Raw genomic sequence first — 25,666 nt, forward strand, 5'->3', positions numbered from 1 at the left:
TAGTTCTTCTACTATCAATGGGGGAGATCTTGGAAAAGTCATTTAGCCTTGCTTTAGTCATAATTGTTCAGAATTCCCTAAGTCCGCTATAAGAAAAAAATGAGCTTACAAATGTGTTCATTTCCCAAGAAGAAAGGACTACAAAAGCCAAGTCTTTCCCACACATCCCAAGACTACTGTAGCAGGAGAAAGATTGTAGAGGATGGTGGTAACATGCCCTTGAATGCAAATCCACCATAACTCACAATTTTAGCCTAAATGAATAAAAGTATTTTTCTACCAAATGTCTTAGAATCCTAAATGGGATTGTACCACATTACTATAGCGTATGAGATCGGACAGTAATCACAGATCTGGCACAGACTTTAAAAAAAAAAAAGGTTAACAGGAAATGTACTAATTTGTGAAGTAAATGCTCCAAAGTAGGTAGAAAGCTATTCTTTCTTAGATGACACCCTCAACATTTCACCTAACTCTCAAATCTGTGAATGTCCTGAATAAGAGATTATTATAGTTTGATCCACATAGTTTTTATTTTAACAAATAAAGCATATTCATATAGCTTGGGTTTTTGAATCACAGATATACCTGAGGAAAGCCTCTCAGCCCAAATAGTTGACAGGGGTAATACTATTAATGCAGGAGTGAATGCATGCTCCTTATGCATATTAAAGTAACCTACAGAAATAAAATACAAAGAGGCTATAATATACCTCACGTACACAGCTCACTCCAATCTAAGGCAGATCATAGAAGGATTCTCAGTGAAAACCATGCAACTGATATGTAATCCCCTTGTCCCCAGAATGTAGAGATCAGAACTTAGTCACATCTAGATGAACTAGGTTACTTGTTGACAATTTAAGTCCATAAATTCTCTCCCAAAGTTAACAAATAGGCTAATGGCATTCTATACAAAGGCTACTCCACTTAAGGACATAGGACAATGTCAGAGCATCAGAAAGGAGGAACATTCATAGTTGTTTCTTCAACTTTAGACACATAACTCATCAATACAGCAGATGGAATGGATCCCACCTCATCAGAGGCTTAATCCAAAAATTTCCTGTTGGCATTAGCACCAAACAAGGCCCCACGGACTTCTGGCATCACCTGCGAAGAGAAAGAACAGGGTTGTTCCCTCCTTTAATTCCCCCTTGAGTTCCAGTCCATTAATCCATACAGCATTCAGTAACTACTTTTTTTTTCAGTGCCTGCTGTATGCCAGATGGGCAACTAGTTGGTGCAGTGGATACGGTGTCCAGACTCATCTTTGTGAGTTCAAATCTGGCCTCGGACACTCACTAGCTGTGTGACCCCGGTCAAGTCACTTAACTCTGTTTGCCTCAGTTTCTTATCTGCAAAATCAGCTGGAGAAGGAATATTTATGTTAATTTTAGGTGACTGAGCACTACCAACTTGGGGTGGAGGAGAAGGTGCTGCTCAGGAAAATCAGGAAAAGCTTCTTTTAGAAAGTGGCACTTCAGCTGGGCTTTGAAGGAAGATTCTAAGAAGGAGATGAGTGAATGCATTCCAGCCATGGGGATGGATGAAAGTATGCATAAAAGGAAGTTATGTATGATAAACTTAGAAAGACAGGTTAGAGGCATACTCTGAAGGGCTTTAAATGCTGGAGAGTTTGCATTTTATCCCACAAGTAATGGGGAACCACAGGAAATTTCCACAAGAGTGATAATGGTGAAACTTGTTTTAGGAATATCATTTTGGCAGCTGTGAGAAATGGACTGGAGAAGGTAGAGAATACAGACAGGGAAACCAATTAGGAAGCTACCATAATAGTTCAGGCAAGAGATGGTAAGAGCTTGAATTGAGTAGAGGAAAAAGGAATAGGAAAGCAGAATTTGCAAGCTACCCTAAATAAAACCAAAACCTGTCCATCTCAACCAAGTTATTGGTCCTGTAAGGAGCTGGTGAGGTGTAACAAGTGGTAAACATAAAAATCTGCCCTTGACTGACAAGTATGCAAAGATTTGAATAAAATAAAGATCTCTTGCATGCAAAACCTGGTGAGTTAGAACTCTTATTTTGTTTGGGGCAAATGAGATATTGCTAACTGAAAACTGGGGGGGAAAGTTGCTCAATTCTTGATTTCTGGTTTTTTTTTTCCTACTAAGGAGAATGGAAATGACAAAAAAAAAGTGACCAACAGGTAGTTGCCTCAAGCTAAAGGAGGAGAAAGCTGCCCTGAATGAATCCAAGCCACCTGGCTCATAAGTTATACCATCGTATGTGTATATATGTTGTGAGTACACACACACACAGAGGTCCTAAAGAGTAGGTACTACAAATTGAAAATGGACAAATATCCTAATTTTCAAAAACAAGAAGAGAACAGTATGCCAAATACAGGCCAGTGAGCTTGATTTTGTTTGGCAAACATTTAGAAAAAGAGGCAGTGATTACAAGAGCCAGCCTGGGTTTCTTGTGGGCCACCTAGAAGGAACAAGCTGTCCCAGCCTATCCCTAGAATTCATGTCTCAGCCCAGTGAAAGCAAGGCCTCATTCCATGGCCCTCGTGAGGGTAACAGAAGGAGGATGAGAAAAGACTGGGGGATTCTTTGGCCATCCTAAGCCAGTTATCCTCATCCCAAGAATAATACCACCCTCTGGTTAGTGTAATTCCCAAAATGAGCAGGAATACTTATAGGGCTCATGGCCAAATCAAACTATACAAGTTGCCCTTGCCATACTGAGATTATACTTACTGAAAATGAACTGTTCCTAAGCCAGAAAGTTACTTCTCCTCCCCGCAAAAAAGATATTCGAAAAGAAACTGAAGAAACAAAAACTTCTTGCCAGTATAGCCTTCTTCAAAAACAAGTCATGCCAAACTAACCTCATTTCCTTTTTTGAAAGGATTACAAAACCAGTAGATGAGACGAATACTGTGGATATAGTTTAAGAGTTTAATAAAACTTTTAAGTATCTCAACCTATTCTTTCAGAGAAGATGGAAAGATATGGTTCAGATAATCTAACTGGATGAATTTGGGAACTGGTTGGATTGCCAGACTAAATGCTTCAATGTAAACATTGATCGACCTTCTCCAGGGGAGTACCTAAAGGATTTGTTCTTGGTACTGATGGGGGAGGCATGTAGAGATAGTGGTTCTGAAAAGATCTTGGGGTTACATGGACTGCAAGTTCAATATGAATCAGGAGTGTGATGCGGCAGGCAAAAATGCTAATGAGATCTTGTGTTGCAATGAGGAGGTGACCGTCTGAACCTGGGGAAATGAGTGGCAAAGAGGCACGTTTACTTGATGTAATCAGACCAACACAAAACTGGAATAGTGCTGGGTCGGGTCGTCTTCAGTCAGAGGCTGGGTAATCATTTGTCACATGGTCTGGCCGGACTAGGCAGCCAAAGAAGGTTTTTCCAACTCCCAAACTGTTATTCTCAAAGATAGTCATCCCATTCCCTCAAACTCTTATTTACCAGGTCTTCCATACATCACAATTCAGCTAAGTGTATTAGGTATCCATTAACACTAAAAAGACTTTACTAGAAAAATTTGGACTATTCTCCTACCAAGAAATGTTCCTACTGTAGGCCTGGGACCCCTTACAAATGCTTACAAGTGCAAGAAGGTTTAATGTGCGGGGTAACAGAAGTACAAATGATAAGACATGCCCAACATTGTTGGTGCCTCCATTAACTGTTTTAAGAAACCTTTAGAGTTAGACTCATCTTTCTTTTTTTTTTTTTTATATGAGGCAATTGGGGTTAAGTGACTTGCCCAGAGTCACACAGCCAGTGAGTGTTATGTGTCTGAGACCACATCTGAATTCAGGTCCTCCTGACTCCAGGGTCGGTGCTCTATCCACTGCACCACCTAGCTGCCCCTAGACTCATCTTTCTTGCTTTTGCTTTCTTGCCCTTCTTACCACACCCCTAGACTACCACAGACTCCTAATAAACCCTTCTGTCTCTATCTTCTACCCCTCCACCCCAACTCATCCTTCATACCAGACTCATCTACCTTATCTAAACACCTGGAGGACAGGGACAGTCTGGAATTCCCAGGTTTAGTTGGTTGGCTGGTTACTGTTCTTTGTTCTCAGAGAGGACCAAAATGGCATCACTATGTTAGAGTCAAGTTACAGTGTGTCTGACTGCGGCCGATCAGACCTATACGAGCTCGGAATGCTCTAACACAGGTCAGGCACTAGTAGTCCATGTGAATATCTGCGGTGGATTCTCTAAATTTATGCATCTCGCGTTTCTTTTGAGCCACTTCAATTCTGCTTTGCTCAGAGAGCACAGCACCTTCTCTGATGAGGGCACGCCGTGCTGGGCCGTCCTCTGCCAGTGTCTCCCATGTCACCCAAGCAATTCCAAAGTGCTTCAGAGTGCTTTTTAGCATGATGTTTTCAGACATGTTGCCCAGGTGCTTAGCAAATGCCTGTTAGGTCATCTTGAGCTACTTCCTAACACAGTATGCTAGCACAGTAAGACAAGTATTTGACTGGAGAGCAACTTGCATTCCTCAATGAGGAACAGGCCTCTGCCACGACTGCACATACTGCAAAGTATCCAGGAGCACCGACATATTCCCAGCTGGTTTTGTGGTGATCATTCAAGCCTGAATACTATTGATTTTTGGGAAGGAGATACTTCCCAAACAACTCCTCTCACTCCCAAGTGCACTGCTCAAAACTCCCTAATAGAAAGACTGCAGCAGCCACTCTCAAAGGAATATTTCCTTTATTTCCTTTCATTCCTACAAGAGGGGAACTTTGATTAGCATTTGCTACACAAAGCAAAATATTATGTATAATTAGAGCTCAAAAAGATCTCGAATCCTCTTTTATGTGAGAAGAAATCACCTCAGTACATGTGACCCAGTGCCTGATAATTATTCTCTTCAAGATCACTGCCTACATACAGCTCCAGAGACCCTTCTGTACTGACCTATTCTAGAAACAAAGTGACAAAACCCCAAATATCAGCGTCCCTCATTTCCAGACAAGCTGAGGACATTTGCTCCCTATGCCCCTCCCCACCAAAGCTTGAATTTGGTAAATAGGAAAAGTGAATATCAATGACTACTTCTACTTACCTGTTGGGCTATAAGATCCAATCTACTTTCCAGGGTATTAGAAACTTTTATTTTACGATCCCCATTATAAATTTCAACACCTCCAGCTCTGGAAAAAAGATAGTAATAATTTTCAGATTCAACAATATCTTTGACAAGATAGTATTTGGGCATAAAATACCAGCACTTTAAGAGAACCCTGCTCCTCTAAGCAATAAATAATATAATAACAAATTAGTGCAAAAAAGCACACAATGGGTATAAAATTACAGTACAAGTAGTATTTCACTTGATAAGTATTGAGTGAAAATAGTGTTGTCCGTTGCCAAGCAAGCAGAATAGGGAGGGCCCTAGGCGCTCTACTGCAATGGAACAATGAGTCCTGACTTAAAATCCACTTCTTCCCCCAGCATTCCACTTTGATCACTCCCAAGCCCTCAGGACCTCAGCACCTGCAGATCAAATTTTGTTATAGGAAACCCAAGGGCAAAACTGCTTTTGGTGCACAAAAATTCTTTAATATCTGATATCAGCTGGGACTTGGAAATTTTTGTTTTACAAACCTTTATTTTGTAATAATTAAGTTTTAATGAAAATTAATCTGAATATTATCTTTAAAATGTTTTAATCTGTTGTCTTGTAATTGTCTTGTAGTTATTTATTTCATCTGCCTTTGGTCACCCTGATTAGATTTGAGCTCCCTGAGAATGAAAGATAGATCTTTATTTTTCACTGCTGCTTCATTGTGTACAATGAAGGGCTCTCAACCGTAATCGCAGAGACAGTTCTAACAAAGAATGTGGAATGAGTTTAGGTCCCCAAGACCTGCTTTATAGCAGTGGGGATCACAATGCTGAGGACGCCTCAAGACTGTCCTTGCCATATCAGCATCCCATACTACAAAGGCGGTGAAGGCAACGAATCAGGCTCCACTGTCTTTATCCAGACACATCTTGTGGTCCACTCCAACTGCTTGTTGGCAGAAAGGGCCATCACAGTGATCTGATTTTATTTTATTTTATTTTATTTTTGCTAGGCAATGGGGTCCAGTGACTTGCCCAAGGTCACACAGCTAGTAAGTGTTATGTGTCTGAGGCCACATTTGAACTCAGGTCCTCCTGAACCCAGGTGCCCTATCCACTGCGCTACCTAGCTGCCCCCTGATTTTCTTTTATGATACACTGCTCAAGAGATTGTGTTATTTATTTCTCTTTTTCATTCCTTCTAGCACCTAGTGCACACAGCATTAGCATTTAGTATACAGTAGCTACTTGATTTCTACTTCTGCTTGGAGCTCTGTTTAAGGCACATATATGACACACACTTCTCTGCTGGATAACATCCACAGTTTATTCCCTAGGAAGCTGGCTTCTGGGATATCTCTCAAGTAATGAACAAGGGAGAGGAATATAAAAAAGCATACAAAGAAAAGCCACAGCATTGTTAGTTGTAAGCTCACTGTCCAATTCGACCATGGGGTTTTAAGTGGCTTGGAGAAATTATACCATAATAAATGTTAAGCAAAAGGATTCATCTTTAGTCCTTAATCTAGGGAGCTAGATATTAAAGCAATAATAGTGCTCCTTACATTTCTTCTGGCAGATATGCCTCCTGATCAACTTGGACATCAACATCTTTTGTGGTTGCAATCTTGTACATAGGGATTGCTTTTTGCACTGCAGCCTAGAAACCAAAAGACAATACTGAATACTGATTAAAGGTTTTGGCAGCAACTTTGGAGTATACACAAATAAGAAAACATGTGAATGTTCACTGTGATTGCAAAGGGCTGAATAAATGCTACTGTTTTTACACATCAAAAATTCAAAGTGTGAGAAGCACCTCCACTCAAGCAACCTCTCCATTTTCTTTAAGAATTAAGCCAACACTGTACTAGGCTGGAGATGTCAGAGATTTTTATCATTTTACTTTTGTATCTGAAATTTCAGTTATTAATTATAGAATAAAGATGTAAATTATTGCAATATATTTTATTGATTTTATGTTAGCTTACAAGTATTGCTTATTTTTGTTAAGTAATCTACTTTCTGGGAAAAAAAGGTACTACACAGTAGGAGACCAATGTGCAGTTAGATTTTTAGGACCACTCCACTGTAGGGCACCAAAATAGTAACAGAGAATATGTTCTATCAATAAACCTTTATATTTTTAACTGTTTGTTTTGCCTGAGTGAGCCCTCCTACATACTGATTTTTTGAATTTCATATTTTTCTGTAACAGACTGACTCAATCCCACTGCTAAGTTAAACCCATCTTAAGGGACCAGTCATTGATAATAATTGAATGCTCCAGAAAAAAATATATAGTTTTTCCCCCAGAGATGATAGTAAATACAAATACTTTCTACATGCCATGTTTCAACGCCCCTGATTCAGGGTAGCTGGAAGTCCAAACAGTTCCCTCTTAAAGAAAGAAAGTGTTCGTTAGGAACTATGCCCAAAGGGCTACAAAAATGTGCATACCCTTTGATCCAGCAATAGCACTTCTAGGGCTATATCCCAAAGAGATCAAACAAATGGGAAAAAGACCCAAATGTACAAATATTTTCATATGTACAAAAATATTCATAGCAGCTCTTTTTGTGGTGGCAAAGAATTGGAAATTGAGAGGATGCCCATCAACTGGGGAATGGCTGAGCAAGTCGTGGTACATGAATGTAATGGAATACTATTGTGCTATAAGAAATGATGAACAGGCTGACTTCAGAAAAACCTGGGAAGACTTGTATGGTCTGATGTTGAGTGAAGTGAGCAGAACCAAGAGGACTTTGTACACAATAACAGCCACGTTATGCGATGACTAACGTTGTTAAACTGAACCATTCTCAGCATTACAAGGATCTAAGACATCTCCAGAGGCCTTGGGATGGAAAATGCTGTCCACATCCAAAGAAAGAACGATGGAAGTCGAATCGCTCTCACTTATTTTTACCTTCTGTTGAGTTTTGTTTCATCTTTCTGATGGTTCCTCCTATTGGTTTTAATTTTTACTTACAACTTCACTAATGTGAAAATATGTTTAATGGGTATGTAAATGTAAAGCCTATATCAGATTGTGCGCTGTCTTGGGGAGGGTGGGGGGGAGGAAGGGGGAGAAAAATTTTCAACTCAAAAGCATATGGAAGTGATTGTTGATAAATCAAAATAAATTAATAAAATTTAAAAAAAACAACAACAAAAAAGAAAGTGTTCTTCTCTTATGAGCATCATATTGTTTACCTTGACCAGAGGGAGATCTTCTTTCTTGCAACGGACAATCATTCGTGGCTCCAGCAACTGGTATAAACCCTGTACAAGATAAGAATAAATAGAACTGGCAGAAAATACAAAATAAAATCTTCAGACAGCAAAAGCAAGAGAAGAAAGTTTTTCTGGCACTCATTTTATGTAGCTTAGGAAAAAAGATAAATAAAAGTTTCCGAGAGATAACAGTATTTACATAAACAATAAAAGTGAAGTTAAGATTTTATTTGGTAACATAAAAATGCAGATAAGAGAGTTAGGCTAAAACAAAACCCAGTTTTCGTTTTTTATTGGCTACAGGCCATGAAAGAATAAGTCTTACTGTAATTAAGATACTATAATTAAGATAATTATAAGATATAGTGTCAGACAATGAATAAGCACATAGATTCTTTGGTCAAACTGTCAAAAGTCAACATTTATAGTAAGGGTCTGTGACACAAACTAGAAGTTAGAACTTGAGTGTTGTGAGTAAACTTTGCTTGAGTTATTTAGCATAAATTTGTAGGAAAATGCCATCAGGACCATTATTAGGCTAGATAGCACAGATTTCCATACTAGATAAGGAAAAGGAAAAAAAAATTAAAGGAAAGCTTTATTAAAAGAAAGTTGACAGAAATGAGATTATTTCATGATTACTAAGTTCTTTCTAATACTAAAGGAGGTAGTACTTAGTAAAAAGTTCTAGGAAATGTTTTCTAGAAAGGGTGGGGCCTCTGGCCATATTATATAGTAGACAAAATTACCTGAAGGACTAGACCATCCAAAAGCACCTGATACCTGGTTGTGTCTTTCACTACCTTGGAGAGTCTCTGCTTCGCTTCAGTTAGTAAGTCCTGAAGAGAAAGAATAAAGGAATGGGGAAAGTCATTTTCAAATCCTGAAAAAATACTCCACATGCCTGAAGATGAGGCAGCTGGTGGCACAGTGCACAGAGAGTGCTGGCTCTGGAGTCAGGAGAACTTGAGGTGAAATCTAGCCTCAGACACTTAGTAATAACTGTGTGAGCTTGGGCCAGTCACTTAACCCTATTTATCCGTTTGCTCATCTGTAAAACGAGCTGGAGAAGAAAATGGAAAATCCCAAATAGAGTTATGGAGAGTTGGACATGACTGAAACGACTCCATAACAATTATCAATCCTCTTTTAAAGAATAGTTTATTTTAATTTTTTAATAAGTATTTTTAAAAATTTCTTCCTCCTGCTACTGTCCCATTGCATAAATTGTTCTTATTTCAACTTTTTTTACTTTTAATCAGTTCAAAAAGGTCTTCTCAATTTCCATTAAAATTATTCATTTTATCATTTATGATAGCACAATAATAGTCCATTATATTCATGCATCATGATTTGTTTAGTTTTTCTCCAAACAGAAGTCTTCTTCATTTTCAATTTTTAGCTACCACAAAATTAGTTGCTATAAATACGTTTATATATATTCCTCTTTCTTTCATAGGCTTAGTAGAGCTATACCTGGGTCAAAGGGTATATATACACTTTGTTAACTTTCTGGACCAATTCACAGCTCCACCAACAGTAAATCAGTGTACCCTTTTTTCCCACAGCCCTAACAACATTTGTCATTTTCCTCTTTTGTCACCTTTGCCACTGTCATAGGTAGGTATGAGGTGGATCCTTAAAAGTTGCTTTAATTTGGATTTCTATAGTTATTAGTGACAGTATTTTTTCATGATTATTGAAAGCTTGGATTTCTTTCTTCGAAAACTCTGTTCATTTTATCATGGTCTTCCTCTATCTAAAAAAACTGAAAAGCAAAGTCTTCCTTATTCCTCTGATTTGTTCCTGTATCCATTTTAGAACTTACCAGAATGCTTGTCTAGTTTTCCTATCAGTTTTTCTCCTGAGTAACTATAATTTTCAGGTTTATCAAACACTATGCTATTGTATTTGTTTGATTCTGTTTGTTGTATACCTAAACTCTTCCACTAATCACCTCCCTCTTTTTTGAAATAGTACTAAATCATTTTAATAATTACTGCTTTGTTTTCTTGCTATGGCTAGCATTTCTAGCACTATGTTAACTAGCACTGGTGATATTTACTGGATTCCTTACTGGAAAGGCCTCTAATTTTACCCTTATTATATATAATGTTTGTTCTTAGATTAAGACAAATATTATTTACTATAGTAAGAAAAAGTCTTTATTCCTATAAGTTCTGAAAATCAATGGTGAATTTTGTCAAAAGCTTTTTCACTATCTATTGGTATAATCGTATGCTTTTTCTAAAAAATTATTTGCTATATTCTTTCTCATATTGAACCAACTGGGAAGAGCAGTCTTGGTGTAAACCAAACCTGACCATAGTGAATAATCTTTTTAATATGTTGTCACAGCTTACTTACTAATATTTTGTCTGAAAATTTCTGCATCAAATGTTTTTGGGAATACTGGCCTGTATTTTCTTTTCTATGCTTTGTCTCTTCCTGCCTTTGGTATGAAGACTAGAAGTATGCCTTATCTTCTTATTACTGTAAACAGCTTAGATAGTATTGGAATCAAATTGTTCTTTCAATGTTTGATACTCACTTATAAATCCATCTGTTCCTGTTTTTCTTCTTTGGTAGTTCATTTATGGTTTATTCAATTTCTTTTTGGTTAAATAGTATATTTCTTCTTTCATTGAATATTTTATATTTTTGTTAGTATTCATTCATTTTCTCCCCACCAGCTTTGACAGTAGGGCAAAAATCATTTCTGATTATTTCCTCTTGAATCGTTGTAAGTTCTCTTCTTGATATGAAAAATTTGACTTTTTTTTATTATCAGGTTGGTAACTGCTTATTTATTTTACTAGTCTACCCCCCAAAAAGCCCCCCAACAGATTCTAGATTTATCAATTCAATGGGCTTTTTGCTTTCAGGTTTTTTTGGTGTGTTTTTGTTTTAGGCAATTGGGGTTAAGTGACTTGCCCAGGGTCACACAGCTAGTAAGTGTCACGTGTTTGGTCTGAGGTGGCATTTGAACTCAGGTCCTCCTGACTTCAGGGCCAGCACTCTATCCACTGCACCACCTAGCTGCCCTTTTAGTTTTATTAAACTCTTTAACTTTCAGATTTTTCTACTTTCTTACCTAGTTGAGGATTTTTTGATGTTTTTCAAGTTTTTAAAATTTCATACCCAATTCATTTTTTCCCTTTTGTTGATAAAAATACTCTAGATATATATTTTCTTCTAAAACTGCTTTAGCTGCATAAATCTAATGTGTTCTCTCACTGTCATATTATTTGATGAAATTTTCTATACTTTTTTCTTTGATCCCATCAGTTCTTAGAATTATATTTAGTCTCCAATTTCTTTTTAATTCTTTAAGGACCTCTTATTGAATCTAATTTAACTGCCTAAAGAAATAAAGGCTTGGGGCGCAGTGAATAGAGCACCAGCCCTGGAGTCAGGAAGACCTGAATTCAAATCCAGCCTCAGACACTTGACACTTACTAGCTGTGTGACCCTGGGCAAATCACTTAACCCCACTGCCTAGCAAAAACCGAAAACAAATAAATAAAAAAGAAATGAAGGCTTTAGTATTTCTGCTTTTCTATATTTTCATGAGGTCTTTATGGGACAGCTAGGTGGCACAGCGGAGAAGAGGGTTGGGCCTGAAATCAAGAAGACTCATTTCCACTGAGGAGGCTTTTCTTTTCTGTCTCTCTGTCTCTCTGTCTCTCTCTCTCTTTGGTGGGGGGGTGAGGCAATCAGAGTTAAGTGACTTGCCCAGGGTCACACAGCTAGTGTCAAGTGTCTAAGGCCACATTTGAACTCAGGTCCTCCGGACTTCAAGGCCAGTGTTCTATCTCCCGTGCCACCTAGCTGCCCCTAAGAAGACTCATTTCCCTGAGTTAAAAGTCAGCCTCAGACACCTACTAGTTGTATGAGCCTAGGCAAGACACTTAACCTTGTTTGCCTCAGTTTCCTCATCTGTAAAATGAACCGGAGAAGGAAATGGCTAACCGCTCCCATATCTTTGCCAAGAAAACCCCACATGGAGTTGTGAAGAGTTGGACTCAACTGAACAACAAAACCATCCTGAAAGTCACTCCGTTTTGTAACCTCAGAAACCTAAACTCTTCCTTCTTCCTCATTCTCCATAATCCAATCAGCTGCCAAATGACTGTGTTACTACTCCTCTAAACAAGAGTCTTCTGTGGATCCCTAACTGCCTCTAAGATAAAAATACAGATTCCTCAGTTTGGCCTTCAAAGCCCTTCTGAAATAGGCTACAATGAATATCCCCATATCTGTTTCACGTGACTCCTCTCACATTCCTGTTAACCAGATCTGACATCTTATCTGTCGCCGCCATGCCTTTGTACGGACTATCATTAGTGCTCACAATGTACTGTCTTCTCCCCTACTTCAAAGAGTCCCTAGTTCCTTGCCACATCATACCGTGATGTTCCCTTCTCAAATTTCCTTGTATGTATCTGTTTACTTGTTTGTAAGCTGCATAAGAGATGTTTTTTTGTTTTTATCCTTGTATTTTCAGCAACTAGGACAGTGCCTTGCACATAGCAATTTAATAAATGCTTGCTGAATTAAATTAAAGATATGATGTCCCATAGCAGTTTATTCCACTTTGAGACAGCTCTGATCATACACAAGCTTTCTTGCAAAGCAAAATTTTATCTCTTCAACTTCTACCCACTGCTCTTAGCAAGCAGAACAAGTATAACCACTCTTCCAAATGACAGTGCTTCATAAAGCTCTCTCTCCTGCCTTCGCGCCCCCTCCCCCAAAGGCTTCTCTTCCTCAGGTCGCCCTTCCCTTGCCCCCCCACTTCAAGATTTTCATCTTCTCTAGATTATCTCCAGCACATCAATTTACTTCCTAACACATGGCAACCAGAACTGAACACAATATGCCGTATGTTCAAGGCAGAGTACAATAAGACTACTAGTTCCCTAATCTCTGGACATTATCCAAGAATTTAATGACAAACACAAACATTTCCATATACAGAAAACAGGCAATGAGGTTTATATATAAAACAATGAGTTTCTATTATCTACATCTTGCTCTTTTCTAAAGTATATTTTTCCAAGACAATTCCAAAGGACTCATGATGGAAAATGCAAACCACATTCAGAGAAAGAACTGATGGAGCCTGAAAACAGATTGAAATATACTATTTTCAGCTGCTTTATCTTTTTTTCGACTTTTTCCTTTTGGTTTATTTCTTCTTTCACAACATAATGAATATGTTTTACATGACTGCACATATATGAAAATTATTTAAAACTCTTGTTAAGGAGGGGAGGGAGGAAGAAAATTTGAAACTCAAAAATTTTTAAAAATAAATGTTAGAAATTGTCTTTACATGTAATTGGAAAAAAATAAAATACTATTTAAAAAAAAGAAAGGTACCATTTGGCATACAAAACCAAAAAAAGTATATATTTTTTAAAAAGCATATGTTAAATTTAAGACAATAGTACCAACACTGTCCAGACTGTCTCGAATTCCATTCTGAACTTCCTTCTACTTTCTTCCATGTATTTAAGGCTTCACTGATATTTCTTTTTTTTGCATTATCATAATTACTACCTATTACTTTGACTCACAAATCTTTTCTCCCTTCAAAATAAAAGCCCTCTCCTAAAGTACAGTCAAGCAAAACAAATTCCCAAACTGATTACATCTGAGAGTATATTGCTTTGCACCTATGGTCCATTATCTCATTGTTAAGAAAGGAGGAACATGTTCTATCCTTTAGAATAGAGGTTGGCAACTGAACTGATCCAAATTCTTACATCTTTCTTCAGTTGTTTTTCTTTACGTTATTTTATATATTGTTCTTGAGGTTATGTTCATTTCATTCTTCATCAGTTAATCATCATCCTTTCTGCCATTTCTTACCACACAATAGTGATATTCCACTACATTCATAAACAAAACTTGCTGAATCATCCCCCAATTGACAGGGTATTCACTTTATTGCCAATTCTCTGCTCCCTCCTGGTTTCCTTCAAAAACCAGCTAAAATCTCACCTTCTAAAAGAAACCTTTTCCAATTTCCCCTCAATGCTCATATCTTCCCTCTGTTGACTATCTCCAGTTTATCATCTATATATCTTATTTGCAAGTTGTTGTCTGTGTTTTGTTTCCACTATTAGACAGTAAGTTATTGGAGAGCAGGAACCTTCTTTTGTCTTTTTTTATATTGTTATCAATTAGTATGGTGCATGACACATAGTAAGCACTTATGACAAAAGATGGTAATGGCTAATGTCGGAGAGATTGTAGAAAAATAAGCACACTGGTGCGCTGTTGGTGGAATACACACTTACATAGACAACACATACAACACTCTCCTTTTTCTTCTTTGAGATAGGTGACAAAGTAGTGGTACTGCTGGGTCAAAGGGTACGCACAATTTAATGACTTGAAGCATATTCCAATTTATATATTTCATTATTAACTGGGAATATTTTTACATATGGTTGATACCCTGCTTCTCTTCTTTTTAGAGCTTCTTGTTCATAATCAATTGAATCTACTGAGAAAAGGTTCTTGATTTTTATGTACACATAATATATGCATATATATACATATATATGTGTGTGTATACACACACACACACACTCCACCATCTAAAACAATTAAGTTATCAAAGGATATGTTATGAAAAGTATTTCTACAATAAACTAGATCTTCTTCAGCATTTTCCACTTCTAAGAGGATTGTGTTCAATAAATGGAACAAAGAAATAAACTAGATGTTCCAAATTATAAAAACTAGTATTTGATCATAACTATGTGAATGTGGTAAAACACTTGGCACTAATACTAAACAATGTTATGGCATTTACATCATAAACTTCGTCGACACTTTATAGCATAGCTCTGTGATCACTCCTTCCAATGCTGCAAAGTGCAAACCATCCATGCCTTTTCATCTTATAATACTCTTGTCTATTTACTCCCAATGTACTAGTTCTTCCTCAACGTCTCTTGACAACGCATGGGTACCAGTGAAGCATGCAGGCTATCTATATTATTCTCCACTCTTGCTGCATGACTGACCATTTCTGCTAGCTCCTTTCTTTGTTATCTTTTGACACATCTCTTGCACAATTCTTCATCTGTAATAAATTCACAAACCTCTAACACTTCGAATTTTATAAATGGCACCTGCAAGAAAGTTACACCTTTTGTGTCACTGGAGAATACTGTAACTAACTACATTAACTATGACCAAAAAGGATTACTATTCTTTAAAGTAGTTAATGAACTAGGTGAGTCAATCAACCTAATTTGATAAAGGAATTCTCTTCTAGGGGGAAACTACCACCATTCACAGAAGGCTAAAAATTGTTTAAGACATAAATTATCAGCTGCTTGGAGCTATGAACATTTTGTATTTCTGTTCCATTAGACAAACTAAATTAGCTATAATTTCTTCCCATCCTCTGAGCTCAGCAGCAGAAAAGATGAATTATACAATTTAAGGACTGGTCAGCAAGTCAGTGATAAAGGATTCTAATTTGAGAGCTGTTCTCTATAATTTGAATGGCAATTATAGAAATTCTTTTGCTAAGTTACTTATATTTGACCTAAACATATTTGACATTCCATCTGTTTAAAAATCAAATCATCAACTATTTAATGGAATAAACTGGGTCAATTCAATCCCTATCAAAGCAAAGTACATTAAAAAAAATTACCACAGGGCTAGATACTCACTGAGATAAGGTTGTCTCTGGCTCTGAGGACTTTCAATCTCGCCTGATTCATCAAGTTGGACATCTGACTGGAAGTTGCATGGAAATATAAGAGTCAGTACAGAGTGCTTTTAACAACAGCAGCAGGAGCTGCTATACATTCTGGACAAAGAGTAAATGCTTTTCTCACTAAAGACCAACTGCAGCTTTACTGGAGCTAATATTTACCCATGTTTTGCCCAATGATTTCAGTGAGTGCCATTACTAAAGTTCTTTACTCACAAGTGGGAAAGTTTATTCAACAGACCAGGAAGCAGAAGCTACTTACATTTTCTTCTGCTGCTCAATTTGTTTCTCCTTCTTTTCATAATACTCCATTATCTTCAGTCTCTGCGTTTGCACAAGACGACCTTTCTCAATGTTGAACTCTTCTTCTGCCTATATGGAACCAACTTACATTCAGATAAGAGGCACTAATTACTGACAAAAAAAAAAAAGTTCCAACATGGCAGCAAACCTGTTGTCCAAACTCCTAAGTAATGTGTGTTTTGTCATAACTATGTCATTCAATGTGGAAAATTTGAAATTTATTCTGCCTCATCTCATTAGAATTTGCTTTTTTAGCTTTAATAATCTGAAAAATGAGAGACAGATAATTCTCTAATACATACAGGAAAGGCAGTGTGAGGCAGGAGGAAACATTGAACTTCAGTGAGACTGGGGTTCAAATTCTGCTTCTAACACTTTACTAGTTAACTTCTGAACCTTAGTTTCTATATCTGTAAAATGGAGACAATACTTATAAGCATTAACCTTATAAAATTAGGAGGATCAAATGAAAAATATTATGTCAAGTGCTTTGCAAACCTTAAGATATATAAATATCAGTTATTATTAAGAACAAAGATTAACTGATCTTGAGAAACTAAAAATATTTGATCAAGAATTGTATGCAAATTAGGCTGCAAAACATTCTCTCCAGAGAAGAGATGAATTTTCTTTCAAGAAAAGTAAAATGGGGCAGCTAGGTGGCACGGTGCATAGAGCACCTGCCCTGGATTCAGGAGGACCTGAGTTCAAATTCGGCCTCAGACTCATAACACTCACTAGCTGTGTGACCCTGGGCAAGTCACTTAACCCCATTTTCTAGCCAAAAAAAAAAAAGTAAAATGTTAAAAGTTCTCATTCAAATTTACTTTTCTCGTATAAGGCCATAAATTCTGATTTTTCCTCCTATTCTGTCTATCTGAAGTCCATGAATAACAACTGAAATTGAAGATTTGAAAAAATGAGCTAAAATTTATAATTAAAATGCCTTAGTATTTAAAAATAGCAATTGAGTCTTCACGTTCTGAAACAATCACACAAAAAACCCAACTTAACAGCTTATCTCCTTTCCCATCAGGGTAGAATAAAGATGTTGCAGATGATGCTGAGATTTCTATATCTGAAGAACATCAGATGGATAATGGTCCAAGAAGAAATGAACGTTGTAATTGGTAAAATAAAAAAGGCCGTAGCATGTGTGATCATCAAAACACCATCACACAACAAGAAAATCTTTTCCTAAAATTGTACTGTCGAGTTAGTCAAATGTATCAGAAAATTTGAGAGTGATTTTCTTTTTCCTGTGTCTATAAAACCCAACATGGCCAATTTTAAGGCTGCATCTGTTCGTTGGGACAGTGATACAGATGACAGTCAATGGTTGGCCTTGGAGATGGGAAGATGGTAGGTTTATGTCTTGCCTCTGATACATACTATCTGTGACACTTAAGCTCAGTGTGTCAGAAAACATTCAAAGAGTAATTACAGAAATTACAGATGGAATTCACAGCAGGAATTCCCTGAGCACAAAAAAAATTGGGAAGTTAACTTCCCTTAAAGCCAAGGCTTTAACAAGGTACAACAAAATGTACCTTTGATCCTATTGTCTTCTCTAGCTAACCGCCTCCACCATCATCTCTACTTCTTCATTTACCATTCTCCTCTTTAGTCTCTTCCAATATACCTACTATCTCCCCCCTCTTCAAAACACCTTTGCTAGATGTGATCATACCCACCAGCTAACCATTTATCTTTCTTCCTCTTCTCAACTAACGTCCTTGAAAAAGCAAACTATTATCTGTGCCTCTACCATCTCTTTTCAAACTCTCTTTTAAACTCTGGCTTCTGACTTCGACTGAAACTGCGCTCTCCAAAGTTACCTCTTCTTAATTCCCATACTTCTCTGCCAATATTTGACACTACACATCATCTTCAACTCCTACATACTCTCTGTGGCCTAAGGTTTTGACACTACTCTCTACTTTCTTCATCTGATCATTTCTTTTCTTTTCCTCAATATCATCCAGAACGCTCACTAAAGGTTAGTGTCTCAATAGTAAAATACGGAGAATAATGGCGTCTACCTCACATGGTTATTGTGAAGATCAAATGAGATAAATTTGTAAGGAATTTAGTAAGTGGCTAACAGATAGCATGTTTAAATAAGGCTCAGTCCCCTCTTTTCTTTCAGTGTTTTCTCACTAGATAATCTTATCACTTCCCATTGTTTCTATTTTTCCAGCCCAGTTTTTCTCGAGGGCTCCAATCTTGCATCACCAACATCCAAAAGGACATTTCACACTGGATATCTCACATGTATGTCAAATTCAAAAATGTCCAAAAGTGAGATTTCCCCCCAAAATCCTCTAGTGGTTTGAACTTCCCAATTATTGTTAGGTATCATCTTCAATTCTTCACTTGTACTCACCCCACAATCCGCTGCCAAATCTTTCTACCTTCACAGCTACCATTCTCTCCACTCACACCCTAGTGCAGGCTCTCAGCTACAATAGTCTTCTAATTAAATTCCCTATCTCAAATTTTCTCCCTCTCCAATCCATCTTCCACCTAGATGCTAAAGTGATTTTTCTGAAGTGTAGATCTAAAACTGTCCCTCACTCTCCCCCACCACATAAATTCCAGTTGCTTTCTCCTACTTCCAGGAAGCACCGAAAGCTCTTTATAACCTAGCCCCATCTTCATATATTCTACTCTTGTCTGCAAATTCTCCCACCTAACCGTATTGGCTTACTTGATGTTTCTCATCACGTGACTATTAAAATCTATGGTTTCCTTTTAGGGTTAGCTCAAGGGCTGCCTACTCCAGGAAGACTTTCCTGGTCACCCCAGCTGCTAGTGACACTCCCTCCTAGCATCCATCTACTATATATTTATGTTCTGATTAATTTATGCTGAATGCAAAATCTTTTTTGCTTTTTCTTTGTAACAGCTTGGCTTAGCATTTGGCATTTTGTAAGCACTTAAGAAATGCTTGTTGGTCGATTAAAGCAGGGGTTCTTAACCTTTTTTCTATGTTATGGACTCCCTTAGCAAGCTGGTGAAACCTATGGACTCTTTCTCAGAATGTTTTTTGGGGGGGTTTGTTCTGTTTTTTAATGAGACTTTATCATGGCAATTTAATTTCAGATGTTTCCTGTTTATAGGAGAGGAAAAAAAGCTGTCTTTTATGCTACTAATCATACAATATTTATCAGGTGGCTCATTTTCATTAGTTTATTTGCATACTTTCCACATGGAACTTTTATGCATTTCAATAAGTTTAACAGGATTACCAAGGAAACCAATTATATTGAAACAGAAACAAAATATTCATAGTGCAAGCATGGCTGTTCGTTTCTGGTTTTCAGAAGTAAAAAATCTACATTTATCTGATTTCCATTAAAGGAATCCTGAGGTATTTCTCATAGCCTAAATTAATTTTCAAGGAAAAAAAAGATAATGCTTACAAAACTGTTTTCTGTATACAAAGACCACATTTTTCCTGGTCCTATAGGCTATGGTCTATTCAAAGGCATTAAATGCCTAAATTCCAAGTTTCCATAGGAAAATTACTCCTCTCTGATGGCCTTATCAGAGCATTTGCAACTGAGAATTTCTAGTAAGCTGATTTCTGAACTTCACTGACACTTAACAGCGTAAATGCTTATATCCCCTAAATCAACTAGTTGTATAAAGAATAAAAATATACTTATACTGCACTAAAAAGCATTAATCTTACCTTTGCATCTATTTCTTCGGCCTTCTCATTTGCTTCCTGTTCGATGAAAGCCATCATGTGTTTGATCTATATGAAGAAAAAAATCAGATTTTTTTTTTTGGCTCAAAAATATTTTAAAGTACAGCACCTTTCCTTTCACATCCAAATCTGAAACACTTTAAACAACTCTCTACAGTCTTGGGTGAGACTCTAGGCCAACCTATTTAATCAAATTTATTGATAACAATTAGGCCTAAAATCAGTAACTAGTAAATTAAAAATTAAAAAAGAAATTATCTACTAACTACTTTTTTGGGTTTTTTTGCTTTGCTTTTCGGTGAGGCAATCGGGGTTAAGTGACTTGCCCAAGGTCACACAGCTAGTAAGTGTTAAGTGCCTGAGGCTGGATTTGAACTCAGGTCCTTCTGACTCCAAGACCAGAGCTCTATTCACTGCAGCACCTAGCTGCCCCTACTAACTACTTTTTTTCCCCTAGATCATTATGTCCTATAACATAAATACTTTGTAGAAGTACAAGGTAGCCGGGAAACCCTTGTGGATTTAACTCTGGAAACAGTATCACACTACTTATTTCTTTTTGTTGTTTTGTTTTGTTTTGTTTTTTAGCTAGGCAATGGGGTTAAGTGACTTGCTAGTACGTGTTATGTGTCTGAGGTCGCCTTTGAACTCAGGTCCTCCTAAATCCAGAGACGAGCCACCTAGCTGCCCCCGCCTTTTTTGTTTTGTTTTGTTTTGTTTTCTGACACTACTTATTTCTTGAGGCATATTCTACAAAGAATACATTATGAACATATTTTGACCATCTGAATATAATAACATTCCTGCATATTGAAGTAAACCAGGAATACTACCCAAGGGATCCTAAGTCTCAGTAAACAGATATCTTTAAAAGTAGGCTTTTCATATATCTAAAAAATCTATAAAATATCTATATAATTATGAAACTTTTGTACCTTAAACATGAACAAAAGACTTTAAGTTCCAATTTTCAGGCATACAATATCATCACTCTTAAGTTTATTATACTTGTGGAAAAATACTGTGACTGTAAGAGGGACCTCTTCAAAGACCTTGAGGATATGACTGGTGCTATTCAATTTGAAGCAACTCGTTCAGCCTGCCTAGTGTCTGAGGTTTTAAATTGCCTTAACTAACACAACAACAACCAAAAAAAAAAGTAGGTATTTATAAATGCTACAGAAACCTTGTTTAACATGATATTGTCCCCTGGCTCAAACCTGCATTATCTGCCTTCATTATTTGAAGGACTCTGCAACTGGTTCTGACTAGATCAGTGCAGATCTCTTAAGAGTCCGGGGCACTGTCAAAGAGGACAATGTGTTCTATCTCAGAGATTTGTTGGAAAGAAAGTTTAGCCAAAGGGATGCGTACATTCTAGCCTCAAAGCAGAAAATTCTGGCCTTCTCAAAGATAACAATCCTCTTCTCTTTACACAACCGTAAATTCACTGTAGAATAAACCTAGACAACAGACATTTTCCTAAGCAAAAAGAAGTTCCCTAAACAAAACATGCAAAATAGAATTTGTTATATTTTAACAACAAAATATTTTCATATAATAGCAATCTTTTAAAAAATTACTCAAAAAAGCATTACACAACTAAAATATAAATTTAACACCCAATAAATCATAAATGTTGACTGAATTAAATAATTTATTATAAGAGCAAATGAAATAACATTTGTAAAGTATTTAGCCACTTAGCCTGGCACACAGTAGGCACTATATAAATGCTTGTTCCCTTCCCCTTCCCCCCCCCAGTAATAAAGCAGTTTATAGACAACAAACTAGATTCTCTGTACCCAAATACCTTTACATTTCAACACCTGTCACTTGGCAGAAACAAATAGGAAAATGAATTGATTCTTTGGGAGTAAATCTTCTTTAACAAGAGAGACTTCTGGGGATCTGGGGGAGGAGAGGAGAATAGCCTTCAAATCTTAGGTTAATTAATTAATCAAAGATTCTTAGGTTTAATTAATTAAAGATTCAAAGACTTTTGGCTCCCTTCAGTAATTAAGAAAACACTCCCCTTGTTACCTTTACTCTATACACCCCCTTCATTTTCATTTTCAATTTTTCAATTCATTTTCAATGCATACCAATACAAGATTTTCTGTAAGTTTTTCTCAACTAAATTTTAATTAGAAATCAGCAGCAGTTAAGGCTAAAAAAGACTGCTCTCTCTCTTACTTAATGGAGTAACAATCAAGATAGTAAAGAATATATAGTTTTATTTCCAAGCCTGAGAGAAAAAAATTCCATATTCCAATGTGGTTTTAGCCCATTCCTCATCCAGCAGATTCACCAATCTGTGAATATCAGTCAGATAATCCTCCAACTACCTCAAAATATGGCAGCTCAGGGGCTTAGCTCTAAATTTGTTTCTACCATTTACCTGCTAATATGATCTTAGTTTCCTTGTCTGTAAAAACCCTTTTGGCAAGGGTACTTAACTGAAAGGACACTGGTTCCTCACTGCTATGAACTCAAATGGAAATTACTTATAGGTCTACCCTTCTTTTTTCTAAAAGAAATCACCAAATGATACAGACAACGCAAATATTCTGAAGTGTTGTTTTTGAACTCACAAGGTAGGTTTTAATAGAATTAGAGAATGTTATGAACAGAAGGGACCTTGGAGATCATCCTTAATCTTTTTCGTGCCATAGCTCCCCTTTGGCAGCCTAGTATAGCCTATAGACAGACCTTTCTCAGAATGTTTTTAAATCCATAAAATAAAATACGTAGGATTACAAAAGAAACCAAGTTCATTAAAGTTAAGACTCTTCGATCTAAACCAATCCTCACATCTTACTGAAAACCAAATAGTCCTAGTGTCTTGCCCAAGATCACGAGGCAGAGATAAAAAGAGAACCCAGGTCTCCTGATTCCCAATCTAGTGCTCTTCCCACAATACTTCCTTTTTTCTTGCAAATTAAGTGTAGCAACGGCGGAACACTTTAGGATTGCTCTACCGGGAAACCCGACAAATTTGACAGAATCACACTTAAAGCCCCAGCAAAGCTAAAAAATCCAATCGGAGATGAACAGGGCGAATTTCTAATCCCTGAAGAGAACACCCCTTTCCCCTCCCTCTGCCCCCTACTAAGCAAACACCCGCGGAGCCGGGTACGCAAAAGGGGCCTTGCGTTCGCCGGGAGAAGAGTCGTCATCGGTCCCAAAGCCTCAGATCCAGGGCAGGATAGGGGCTAAGTCCCAGGAGGTGGCAGAATTACTGCAGTCAACGACCTTCCGCACCTCGCCCTCCCCCTCGACAGGCGACCCCAAGGACCCAGGGAGAAAGGCCACGGAGGCTACGCGGACCCCCTCGTCCTCGCGTTACCAGAACCACTTCTCCAGCCCAACACCTCCGGGTCCGTCAACCTCGGAAAGCTGACGCTTGTTCCAGAGTGTAGGCTTCGTACCTGCTTCTGGACGTCGGCGTCGCTGAGAGCCATGGTGACAGCAGCTGCTCCTGCAGCGAGCCGTCAGCTTCGGAGCACAGCAGAAGATGAAACAGCCCTGGAGGCCGGGCGCTACCGTTTTTCTTCACTTGACAAGTCCAAGCTTCCGGTTCCGGTCAGCTGCTCCTCCAGGTAACGGCGCCCGCCCCCTTTTTCTCTTCCCCGGCTGCCAATGGGAAAAAGAGGAGTCAGCAAAGCCCCGCCCATTTCCCCGCCCCCTCACGGCGGAATAAATTACGATCCGGAAGCTATCGGGCTGCCTTCCTCATCTTATTAGTCTTACGGATTCGTCAGCAATTATGTCCTTGAGGGGGGAAAGAGATCCTCCCTAGCAGTGTTTGTGTCCGAAAGCGTTCCTAGTCCTTTGTATTTCTTTGTACCCAACTATACATTTGGACTCCTGTCGTTCAGAGTAAACAGAAAATTGAATTGGTTCTTTGAATAATTCAAGGAGTTAATCTATTTTAGCCAGAAAGACTTTTTTTTTCTTTTTTGGCAGGGAGGGAGGCTGTGGATTGCAAGTCTCAAGTTTATGTAAAGACAAACACTATATATAGAAAATACCTATTTTATAAAACTTTTTATTGACACCTTCTGATTTTTCATCACCATTTTGGAATATGTCCTCCCATCTCCTACCCTGGAAAGCCATTCCTTGGAACAGAAATCATTAATCCCCACTCTGGGTCACTTACAGTGTTAACATTTAAACCTGAGGTTTGGAGTCCTACTCTCGGGTTCTAGGAGTAATCTGTGGATCCTTCTGCAGCTCCTGAGCCCCTACCTTCGTGCTGATAATTAAATTCATCAGTTGACTTAATAAACCTTTAGCAAAGGCTTTTACTAAGATGATTATTCTAAAACATCTCTCCCCACCCCTAAATTTGGGACTCACTCTCACAAATACACACTGTATCTACAGGAAGACTGAGCTCAGAGTAGCGAAGCACATAGATAGGGAATACACGTGACAGAGTAATAGATCCTAGGACTGGAAATGCTTTCTCTCTTATCCTCACAAATTTCTCTTTAGGTTCAGTTTTAGTATGAAGGGAGCTCAGTCAGGCTCCAAGGTTCTGTGCCTTTCTTGAGTACAAAGCTGGCACTTCTCTCCACCATGAAGGATCACACTCACTGAATTTATCCATCCTGTGTGCATCTACCCATTACCATTAAAGATACTTTCCTTACTATTGGCCGTTGCCATTCTGGGCACTCAGGTCGTGTTCACCTTGTAGGTCTCCCAGGATCTTTGGGCCTTTTAGAAAGTACAAATTCATCTGAATGCTTCCCTCTCAGTATAATCATTTACTTACAGTTAAGATAGAACAAACCCCGAAGAGACAGAAGGTGCCTTGTGTTCATGGCCACCATAGCCAGCTGTGAATAGTCCCCACAGCTCTCAGGAGGCTACTCAAACCAGACCTGTCTTTCCAAAAGGAATAAAGGAGGATGAGTTGCTGCTTTTGTATATCTACTGAGTTCCAGCTCAGCAATTAATCAGGGAACTCTTCATCATTACTCAGTGCAATTCCTCTCAGTCACGTTGGCTGAAAGTAGGCTTCCCCAAAATGACTTTTTTTCACATCTGGCAATTTTTAAAAGGTTTGTTATTTTTACTTATTTATTTTTATTTATCTATTCTACTACCTGAGCAAATTAAAATAAATAAGCCCTCAACACACAGCTTCACAGCTATGCACTCTAGCAAAGCAGATGCCCATGTTGGCCATGTCTCAAAAGTGTATGTCTTTTTCTGCATTTTAAGTTCACCATCTCTCTGTTCAGAGGTGAGCAGCATTTCCACAGGCTTCCACATGATAGACTGTAAATAGGAAAGAGACATCCGATTATGCTCCTTAGACCAGTTCACCTATTCTATAAATTAAAAAAGAGAAGGGAGAAAGTAGCTCATTAAAGCCAATCAATTCATCAATCATATCTGAAAGTATATTAAATATTCCACACCCACAGTGTCCCACTTCTGAAAAGCTAAGATAAATGAAGAGGTTTTTGGGTACTGGGAACCTAACAATACCAAGGCAGAATTGCCTGGAACAAATTCACACACTCAAGCCCTCTTTTAGTCAAGTGGCAAAAGTTTATTAT

At 37.8% G+C, this 25,666-nt stretch overlaps 1 protein-coding gene across 1 annotated transcript; it reads right to left on the minus strand.

Moving 5' to 3' along the window:
• Nucleotides 1-514: 514 nt before the first annotated feature.
• Nucleotides 515-23,666, minus strand: ATP6V1E1 (ATPase H+ transporting V1 subunit E1). Its single transcript, XM_021001598.2, has 9 exons — nucleotides 23,519-23,666; nucleotides 20,070-20,135; nucleotides 16,332-16,441; nucleotides 16,026-16,092; nucleotides 9,072-9,161; nucleotides 8,302-8,370; nucleotides 6,651-6,745; nucleotides 5,084-5,171; nucleotides 515-1,113 (listed from the first exon to the last, which is right to left on the minus strand). Exons 1-9 carry the CDS (start codon nucleotides 23,549-23,551, stop codon nucleotides 1,051-1,053), a joined length of 681 nt encoding a protein of 226 aa, XP_020857257.1. The 5' UTR covers nucleotides 23,552-23,666; the 3' UTR covers nucleotides 515-1,050.
• Nucleotides 23,667-25,666: the final 2,000 nt, after the last annotated feature.

The sequence above is a fragment of the Phascolarctos cinereus genome, unplaced genomic scaffold, assembly GCF_003287225.1.
Source record: "Phascolarctos cinereus isolate Bilbo 61053 unplaced genomic scaffold, phaCin_HiC Scaffold_1;HRSCAF=81, whole genome shotgun sequence".
Classification (NCBI taxonomy): domain Eukaryota; kingdom Metazoa; phylum Chordata; class Mammalia; order Diprotodontia; family Phascolarctidae; genus Phascolarctos; species Phascolarctos cinereus.

Bases quoted from the DNA above. Each gene is read 5' to 3' on its own strand.
- ATP6V1E1 (XM_021001598.2), bottom strand. From the start codon at position 23,551: ATGGCTCTCAGCGACGCCGACGTCCAGAAGCAG. The intron at 6,746-8,301 runs GTAAACAATATG...TTTGGTTTCTAG, and splicing joins AAGATCTCCCTCTGGTCAAG to GCTGCAGTGCAAAAAGCAAT. The intron at 5,172-6,650 runs GTAAGGAGCACT...TCTTTTTTCCAG, and splicing joins GCATATCTGCCAGAAGAAAT to AGCTGGAGGTGTTGAAATTT.